Raw genomic sequence first — 10,238 nt, 5'->3', positions numbered from 1 at the left:
TGGGGATAGGCTGGCACTGCCTGACACAAGTGGGCAGGAACTCCACATGGCAAACACCACAGCAGGGCAAAAAGCCCTCCTGCCCTTGCATTGCTGCAGCTTGCTTCCCAGTAAAGCACACTGAAGTAGGAGAAACTCCACAAATAAGACATCTGTCTGGCACACAAGAGCAAAGCCTGGACAGAGACCTGAAAACCTCATACATTTAATGTTGGCTGTGAAGCTCCTCCTGCCTATCAGGCTCCAGAGAGTCTTCACCGAGCTATAGGGGAACAATTGAGCATCTGAGGCAAGATTTAAGCACCAGGGACAGGAGTGGAGTCACCTGCACACTGAGATAATGGTCTGTGTTTGCATCCGGAAAGCTCAAGGGAATATTATGGCATTAGGAGCAGAACAGCAAGATTTTCAGTGAGAGGATATTGTAATTGCCATTCAGAAGCAGAGGGATAAATAAGTAAAGCACCCAGAAATGCTCACTTGAGAGCCTTTTGCTTCATGAGCAGGCAGCAGCACAAGGGAGGCCTGGAGGAACATTGGCAGAGGGTCTGGCTCTCTGGCCATGTGCTATGACTGTGACTAATTGCAAATGATTAACAACTTCAACTCATGTATACTCTGGCTCACAGAAGCATATAGTGGTTAATACTGAAATGTCTGCACATATTTACATGTGGCATCTAAAATACATATTTTATTTTGCATCTAAACAAATTTTCCACTTTGTGCATGATGAACCTGGTTTCCATGAGCACAGAACATATTTTTAATATGTTGGCTTGGCTTACCTGGGCTGTCAGATAGCTTTTGGTAACTCTGGTGTTAATTATACTACTGGCCAGCAACCCCTAGTCCCAGAACATGTTTTATTCCCCTAAGGTTTCTTGTAAAAACCAGTCAAATCCCTATCTCTGCACAAGGTTAAAAAAAATAAAAAGGCATGAAAGATATTAATGGCCCAGTTTGGTACTGATAAGAAAATACTACAAACCAGTGTTCCAGACTATTTTTTTCCTTTACTCAAGGCAATTTAATTTGTATATTAATGGAGTCTGGTTAGCCAGTATCTTTAATTCACCCACTGTGGAATCTGATGGTTTCAAATTCCCAGAAGCTGAAGAGCTCTGTAAACATGCTCCTGCTGCCCTCTAGTTATGTGTAAGCAAACCAACACAATTTTGCTGATAAACAATTGTCATGATAAAAAATGGTGAAACAATTATCAATTTTATAATATCCCTGTTGGATAGGGATTCTAACAATTCAGGTTAGAGGAATGGCACACCATTAATTTTAGTCATGTCTCAAACTACACAGTGGAGTTCAATGTAACAGTCACTGCCAGCTCCTACATACCAGCATTAACCATCCTCAAACACCAAACTTTCAATTAAACCATGGCAGTAAGTAAATGCTATTTATACAAAGCTTGCAGCTTGACTGTTTTACAAATGAGTATGTGGGAAGCAATGTGAAATATCAACTGATAGTTAATATTTAAATCACTGCTCATTTACACTTAAGGCAAGTTTCATTGCTATTTGCAGAGAATTTCAAAGTTTGGAATTCTGTGATTCATTTCAAGAACTTTTATAAATAACGCCCTATTATAACGGAAAAAAATAAAACCAAGTTGTGATGGATAAAACTTTCTCCCAGGAGAAAAGAATGTTTTTTAAAGACAGCAATAATTTTTTTATTCATGGAAAGAACAGATTTTTTGGTCTGTCTTAAAAAAGCATTTAGGAAGGGGAATGCTTCTGAAACAGATGCTTAACCTTAAAGAATCCATCCATTGATTGTACATAGGATAATCTGCAGTTAGAAGAAATAATGCCTTTGCAATGTCATCATTCACCCAGAGGGTGGTTGGGCACTGGAAGAGGCTCCCCAGGGCAGTGCTCACAGCACCAAGGCTGCCAGAGTTCCAGAGGCATTTGGCCAATGCTCTCAGACCCATGGGGACTCCTGGAGCAGTTCTGGGCAGGCCCAGGAGCTGGACTTGATGATTCCTGTGGGGCCCTCCAGCTCAGGATATTCCATGATCATATACTTTAACTAGTGGTAGTTTATGCCATACACATAAATGTGCCTTGTTATTAAGACTCAGTTCCACCAGTAATACAAGCATCAACTGAAACAATCAAACTTGCTTTTCACAGTGAATTTTGAACCCATTTCTATTAGGCACAGACAGACAGGCAGGGATGCCTTTAGCACAAATGGAGAGAGAGGAGCACACTGAAGTCCTGCAAGTATTCCCAGTATTTAGTCACCAGTCTGCCTTGGACAGCTCTCCACCCATGTATTGCTCTTCTCAGAGCCTACTCCAAGTTTCCCACATGTACCTACCAGGCACCTTAATGAAACTGGGGAGCTCACAGGTTACAGCAACAGCCTGGAATGAATCTGGGTTCCTTTTGTTAGCTCCGGACCATTAAGGTAATGAAGAGGAGATTGAGAAGCAGAACTCTGCTAAATATTTTACCAAACTTCATTTCATTTCAATCCTATTTTGCTTCAATTTAATGGAATTTTCCTAAAGGAAGACTCTCTAGAATCACGTGGCTCTAGCAAGATGTTCAAAGAGAAAAATTCAAATCCTACCTTGCTGCCATCTTCTTTCACCTTTCTCTGTGTCTCAGCCCCATCTTTGATAAGGAGATTCTAAATTTCTTCATGAGTCTTTTCTGCAGGGTCTATGCAGTCCCTGTGGAAGAAATTGGATGCATTGAAAATATCTCAATAATTCTCATTGGTTTATGAATTACAGGAGAACATTTCCTAAATTATTAAGCTGAATATGTACTAACACCAACCAGAAAATTCTTTATGAATTCCCAGATGTGATTAAAACAAAAAAGAGCAAGGAATCCCCAAATCAGCAGTTCTGTTATTGCTTACTGTCCTAACAAAACAAACCACTAAGGTTTAATCCAAAATTCAGTTATTAACTCCTTTCACTAAAGATAAACCCTATTAGCTAAGCAGATAACCAGTTCAACTCAAAAAGGGGAAAGAAGTTGAATATATATATTCAATGCTGTAATAAAGCCAATGCTCTCAAGATAGCACTTCTATCTCTTCTGCTCCCGTCCTTAATCCTAAAACCCAGTCAGGTCCCTCAGGTGGGAAACCTATCAGCATTCCTGCCCTTTATCACCTGGGCACTTCCACATTCACAGAACAACTCTATTTTCTCCTCCTCCTAAAGGAATCCTGTCACTTCCTCTTCAAAACTAGGAAAATGCTACAATGAAAAAGAAATTTGGGGCTGAACCTAGCAATACAATGCAGAACCACACAAATTGTACACCAGATAAACAGGCAGGAGGAACCCTAGAGCAGCTCAGCATGAGTCTGAGGCACAGGAGGGTTTGCTGGGCTGGTCAGGAGAGAGCAGCAGCAGTGGGGGGAGCAGTGAGCAGCAGCATGAGCAACTGCCAGGTTGCAGTGCAGGTGAGCAGTGAGCAGCAGCATGTCCCTGCCAGGCTGCAGGGCAGTGAGCAGTGATCAGCACCATGTCCCTGCCAGGCTGCAGGGCAGTGATGCAGGATCAGCACCATGTCCCTGCCAGGCTGCAGGGCAGTGAGCAGTGATCAGCAGCATGTCCCTGCCAGGCTGCAGGGCAGTGCAGTGATGCAGGATCAGCACCATGTCCCTGCCAGGCTGCAGGGCAGTGAGCAGGGATCAGCAGCATGTCCCTGGGCAGTGAGGCAGGGTCACACTGACAGGGCAGGGGCCAGGTCTCTGCCACAGAGAGCCCCAAGCAGGCTGCAGCACCTGGGCCTGGCTTCCACACAGCCTGCTCAGCTGGGCTCCCTCTGCCAAGGAGAGCTGGGGAAACTGTCCCTGTGACACATCCAGCTGGGCATCTCTGCACTTGGACACTCACAACTTGAAAATCAACAGTTTCAATGTGTCTGTTACCCAATATTTGAACTTTAACAATTAAAATTAATAGCAGTGGTAGGGTAAAGTTTTCAAATACAGTTTGGCAATTTATTATTTATTTTATTGCAAAGATTAAAATGCAGTGACCTGCTTAGAAAACTCACTTTTAGGCATTCAAATTTATTAGGTCCCTCTAAGAGGTTCCCAGGCAATCAGAATTTCTTCAGAAGGTACCAACATAGGCTCTAAATCACTGCAGGGCTTTTAAAAAATGTACTATTACTAACATTTTCTTATGATCATCATCATGAAAACATTGACATTTTTGCATTATAAAAATCAGTACCACAGACAATCCATCAACAAACAGATAAATTAAATTATTACTCAAAATATTTGAGCCATCTCAGCTACTTAGAGGCTATCCTTGCAGGCTGGCATTAGCAATGTCAGTGTTGCCTCTGACCTGCCACATTGCATTATCTTCACAATTAACTGGGAATCCAGAAGAACAATTTGACCATGATAGAAAGATAGCCTTGAATTACAGCCATTAAAGAGACCCATGGAATTTTTATTTAGGCACCCCAAAAGATTTAATAGGAGTAATAGCTTCAATTAAAAATTAAGCTTTACTTATGCAAAGTAGTGAAAGCAGAAACACAAGTTTTAGGTAAGTAGATGCTCTCAAAACCAGACAAATCTCTGAAAGTTTGGTTTCATTAAAAGGCATCTGGGTATCCAAACATCTCTGATTAAAAATGAACTTGAAATGAGAAAATAGAAAGCTGCTGTAAGCTTCTTTTTTTATTTGCCTGGCTCAGGTAACCGTGATAATTTTTCTCATGCTCTTATAACATATCAAACAGATAAAACTCTAGACCAACAGATTTATAAAATTAAGGATTTCACTTCTTATATCTGCCCTAGCAAGATGTGCAGAAAAAGATACTTCTAGAGCTGTGTGAGGCAAAATTCTGTCTGAACATAAGAAGACATTCCAAATATGTTGGTCTAATTGGCAGACAAATTTAAAGTCAGACTTTAATTTTATTTTTTTCATATTTTTAAACTTCTAATTAGTCATTAAAATAATCAGTAGTCTAAAATTTCTCCTGCAAAACAAATGCTTAAGCAAATTCCTGAAAGCTTATCCAAGCTTGAAAAAGCCTCCTACCTAATTAAAAGCATTGAAAAAATCAGACAGTTGCTTCCTCCCTCTCTGTCCCAATTCTCCCTTTTTTCATCCTGTCATATTAAAAAGACATTTTTTAAAAAAATTGTCCATAATAAATGTATGAACTAACTGTGGTCTTTTAAATCTAGTTCAAGAAAAATACACTGAAAGCAGTTTGCATTCACTCATGACTAACAAAACCCCTTTTGATGTTACTGGAAAAGAGAGAAGTTTTATTTTGAGAGCTAACTATCACCAGAATCAAAGGCAGGTCTAATACTGGAAAAGTCTTCCCTGTGTGCCTGTGTCTGTTGTGACTGCTCACCCCCAGCTGGCTCATGAAATGGTTCCTCAGACATCTGTGCTGGGGCTGTTACTCAGTTTTTACTCTGTCAGGTTCTCCAGCACTGAGGAGAGGAGTCACAGATGACCAAGGGCTGTATTTCCTATGTGCTGCAGGACATTCATTCAGCAGCTCAGCAGCCCCTTCTCTGGCTGGTCAGCAGGGGCTCGTGTTAGGGGAGTGCTGAGTGAGCTGTGCTTTGTCACTGCCCTGGCAGCCCCGCTCCTGAGCCAGGCTCCTGGCACTCAGCACACCCACCTACACCGCCTTTGTAACAGGGACAGCAGCTGGGCTTTGAAACCAGCAACGAGAGGGACAAGTCCCGCCGATGGTGTCACAAACAATAACAGCAAAGCCCAGCTGGAAGAGGGATCCACTACTCCCACACACTTGGCCATCCCAGCAAACCCGGGAGCCAGCAGGCACTTTCTGGGCTCACATCTGCTGTGTTTGGGAAATCAGAGCACGGCTGCTCCATGCTGTGCTGCCCATGTGGAAAAACACAGCCTCCATTCCTGACCATGGCAAACCCATCTTCAGTGCTCCAGAAACATCCATGAAGTCTGTATTTCTATAAGGGATTCAGATAAAATAGACCATATCTAGTGTTTTGAGTTGTTTGTTGCGAATTTTCCATCAAACCCTGCATTTAATGTAGTTTTAGTTTCTCCTCCAGAGGTCCACAGCTTTTCATCAATGGAACAATCTAGTAGTTGCTTTGAGAATTCCTTTGAGTCCAGCAAGGAATCTCATTTTGAAAATCTGCCTGTCTCTAAAGGATCCACAACCTCCAAATATGCGGTGTTCTGACAACAAAAATGATTCATTTTTGTTTCCATTCTCTGAATGCTCCTATTTGCAACAGTTTCCATGCAGGACTGTCAGCAGTTGGCTGGAGAAGCATTTTGCACTGAGCCATGACTGGCTGCCACTCTCTGATGCTGAGAGCAATGAATTTCTCTCTGAATTCCTCTCTGGATTCCTCCCTGTCTCCAGTGACTCACCAGGGCATTTGCCCTCTGCAGCCCTGCTGCTTCTCTCAGTGTGCTGTGCCAGTTCAGAGGGGCAATTAGAGAAAGCACAAGGTCTCATTTCAAAGAGAAGATGATAGGTGATGTTTGCTGCTGCACAGGCTTGAAAAACATCAGCTTCACCAGTGATGGCTTAAAATAAATCATACAAGGACTGGACTGATGTCCTTAGTAGCGATACTGGGACATTGCAGGAGAAGTTAGGAAGGAATATTAGGGAGTGCTGGTTTTATGCAAGGTAAGAAATACAGTTGTAAATTTGTAATCCATGCATTACAAGACAAGAAATAAAAAATTCTCCCCAAAGCCATATTAAAAATGTTTGATGAACTTAACCATAAGGATTCTAAAGACCAAAATTCAGTATTCTCTAGCAGATGAGGGCACCCTGACTAGTTTTCCTTTTAGAAATCTTGACTGTAGAAATTTGGCTTTTCAATATTAAACTGTCTCATGCCCCTGCCTCAAATAAATGAATCTGCTCTCAATTTTGCTACAACATTCTGTCTTTGAAGGGGTTTGAGCTTAGCTTTATGGTCAAAAGCCTTATTAGAATGGTTTTTAGAGACCAAGTGACCATTTTTGTGAAACTCATGTTAGTTATTTAAATTGCAGCAGATGGTAATTTTTTCAGGAAAGAAAAATTTCTAGTGTGTTGCTTTAGGACAAGAAAAATAAGGTTGATCTTCAGATGCTTATAGATGAGGATCTGTTAAAGCTGTAGGCCTAAAATGCAGATTTCCTATCAACTTTAATTAGCTTCTGTAAACCCTAAATTATGTAGTTGTTTAAAATTAACCAGGGTGAAGAAAAGCAGTTTTGTCAACTTTCTGTTATTCACACTCATCCAAAAAGAAGGCAAAGCAACTCTGTAATGGTGATTTGTATGTCAGTGAGAAATGAATGGCAAGCCCTGAAAATGCATCCGAAGGACCTGACAGAGGCTGAAATGAGAGGAACAAGAATTCCTTACACAGAAATCAAAGTGCAAACGTGCTGAGCGCGATGTCAGTGAAAACATGTGAGGTTTCTTTGGACAGAGAAAAGCACCTGTAAGGTAGATGTGCTGAGAAATCTCTGTAGTTACAGCATTTGAGATGTCTCATTCACAGAACATAGTGTGCTGCCACTGTTGTTTAATATGCTCACACTTTAATGTGAGTGTATGCTAACAGTAATAAAAGACAAGTATGAATTTTGAAAAATGTTTGCATGACAGAAATGACCACAAGTCTTACTCATTAGTTATGCAGTCATCAGGGAAATTTGACAAAATTGCTGCAAACCATATAAATCAAGATTTACAAAAGAATCAATTAAAAATTATTTCCTCACTTATACTACAGGAATTTAGGATTTCAGCACCATCCCCTGAAGATTTTACCTTTTGAGACCTTGGGCTGTGCATGGTATTGACCCTTTCATCACGGAGGGGTAAAGCCCTTGTCAACAAAGCCAAGTGTAAAGCAAAAAAATGAGCCAACAGTAGAGGTCAGCCATGAACTATAGATTTCCTCTCCAAATTTCTTGCCTGAAAAATTCATGCTGTTTACTGAACACCCAAAAATATCTGGGACACCTGTGCCAAAACAGCAGTGAATAACAGTAGAAGAAGAAGAAAAGAAAATGAGTCCTTTCCAAAATGAGACAAGGCAAAAATCCAGACACTAAGAGCGCTGCCACAGGAAGGCTGAAGTACAAATTAATAATAACACTTGTTTTTTCTGTGAATAACACAGAGCTCCCCTAGCAACTTGCTCTTGTCTGCTGGCAGGTCCAAAAAAGGTCAATATCTTATGGAAAAAAACCCAACCAAAATGCAAGAAACCAACAGCTATTATTTGGCTTTTGGAGAGTTAGCTTTACCACTTGCTGGTTTCCACTACCCCTTCGTAAAGTTGTCTGGCACGTTGGCTCATTTGAAAAGGGGAAGGTTGCAGTCCTGCTGTATGTGACAGCTGGAACACATGATGTGCCAATTGCTGAATTACTCAGGTTGCCCCAAGATGCATGTGCTTTTGTGCTCAACATTTAAAAATATTTAAACAGTAGCTACATAAATTAGGTCAGTGCTTAAGCTGGAACAGAGAACCTGAATTTTTAAAGCTGAAAATTAACATGGGCTAAATAAACTGCTGTTTGACAGTCATTTGAAAAACAAGCACTTAGTTATCTCTTGCAAATGACAACTTTCTTCAATATCATTCTTTTTTAAGTGCAGCTGCCTAGGACATTCATTTAATGTAGCAACTGGATTTGAAGGGCAGGGATTTGGGCTGAAAGAAATAACCCATCCTTGGTGTCAAAATCGCACTTAGAGCTGCAGATGGGAACCAGACAATCAACAAAATGCCCTGAATTTTCTAGGCCTGCTTTCCAACTGCGGTGCATTATACCTGTAGCAGGCAGGAGCTCAGCCACCATTTTACTGCCATGTGTTTGTCAAGCACTAAACACAGTGTCCCTTGGCCAAGGCTTTCTTTCCCATATCTAGACAAAACATCCAGCACCTGAATCCCCAGCCCTGCATCTCTGATGGGGATTTAACAGCCATGTGTGCAACATCATTGTGGCCATTGCTCTTCATACCTAGATGTGACCCATGCCAAGCTGCTGAGGCCAGCAAGGACTGGCCCTGCCCTGGTCCATGCCCCGGCTGCCTTTCCCTAGCGCTGCCCTCCTCGGCCCCGGCAGTGGTTATCCTGCTCGGGCCACTCCGCTGCCCTTTGAACTAATTCACCTCTCTCAGAACAGCAGCAGCCGCCGCCGACGGAGAAGGAGGATGACCTGTGCCGAGGAGGACCGGGGAGCGGCGGGGGGCTCGGCGGTGGCTGATGCCCTTTGGCTTTTGGGGCGGTGCAGGCGATGTGCGCTCCCCGGGGCGGTCGGGCCGGCTCCCCACCCCTGCTCTCCCGTCCCCGAGCAGCCGGGGCTCCCCGCGGTGCCGCAGCGGGCTCGGGGAGGGCAGGGGGCGAGGGCGGGCGCGGCTGCCCGCCAGGGGAGGGGGCCGCCCCCGCTCTCGGCTCTATAATGCCGGGGCCCCCTCGCCCAGCCGCGCCGCATCGCTCCGGCTGCTGCAGCAGCCTGAGAGCGGCTCCGCTCCCTCCCCTCCGGCCCGGAGACGCTCGAGGATTAGGGAAGGGAGGGAAATCCATCAGGCGAGAGGCAGGTCGGGGAGGCGGGCCGTCAGCATCCCTCCGCTCCGCCCGGGCCGGCGGCGCCGTAGGGCGAGCTCCGGTGCGGGCGCAGGAAGGGGCCGAGCTGCCGGAGGTGCCCGGGGCGCCGGCGGCTCCCTGCGGCCCGGATCCGCGGCCGGGGGCTGGCGGGGCTCGGCGGCGGGAGAAGCCGCCGCTGCTGTCGGCGTGTCGGTCGCTCGCAGCGCCGGCTCTCCCGGGATGGGCCTCCAGGAGCTGGCGGTGTGGCTGCTGGCGGCGGCGGGGCTCGTGCGCGGTGAGTGGGCGCCGGCCCCGCGGGCAGCGCCGGGAGCCGCGGCGGGGCGGGTGGGTCGGGGCAGCCCCGGGCGCTCCCGGCACGGCGCCTCTCCGGCCCCGGCCGGCCCCTTCTGCCCTCTGACAGCCTCGGGGGCTCGCCCCCGTCCCGGGCCGCGCTGGGGGCTGGCCAGCGCTGGGACCTGCCGGGAAGGGACACGGGAGAAGGACGGTGGGGATGGGGAACCGAACTCTGTCAAGGGACTTAAATGGTGCATGTCCCAGGGCAGGGGCTGCGGCTTTTTGTGGGGCGAGTTAAGGACGTGAAAACCGGGAAGAGGGAGGGCGGTCTCGAGCGGGACAGG

General features: G+C 45.2%; 1 protein-coding gene across 1 annotated transcript in view; it reads left to right on the top strand.

The window, feature by feature from the left end:
* The first annotated feature begins 9,499 nt into the window (after positions 1 to 9,499).
* The window catches only part of CHRFAM7A (CHRNA7 (exons 5-10) and FAM7A (exons A-E) fusion), a 38,337-nt gene continuing 37,598 nt past the window's right edge, over positions 9,500 to 10,238 (top strand). The window contains exon 1 of the mRNA XM_064722104.1: positions 9,500 to 9,895. Coding sequence (XP_064578174.1) covers positions 9,841 to 9,895 — 55 coding nt within the window. The 5' untranslated portion in view covers positions 9,500 to 9,840. The remainder of the gene's footprint in view (positions 9,896 to 10,238) is intronic.

This window comes from Zonotrichia leucophrys, chromosome 10, assembly GCF_028769735.1.
Source record: "Zonotrichia leucophrys gambelii isolate GWCS_2022_RI chromosome 10, RI_Zleu_2.0, whole genome shotgun sequence".
Lineage (NCBI taxonomy): Eukaryota > Metazoa > Chordata > Aves > Passeriformes > Passerellidae > Zonotrichia > Zonotrichia leucophrys.
The sequence above is the reverse complement of the archived record's forward strand: the minus strand, read 5'-3'. Positions and strand labels throughout refer to the sequence as shown.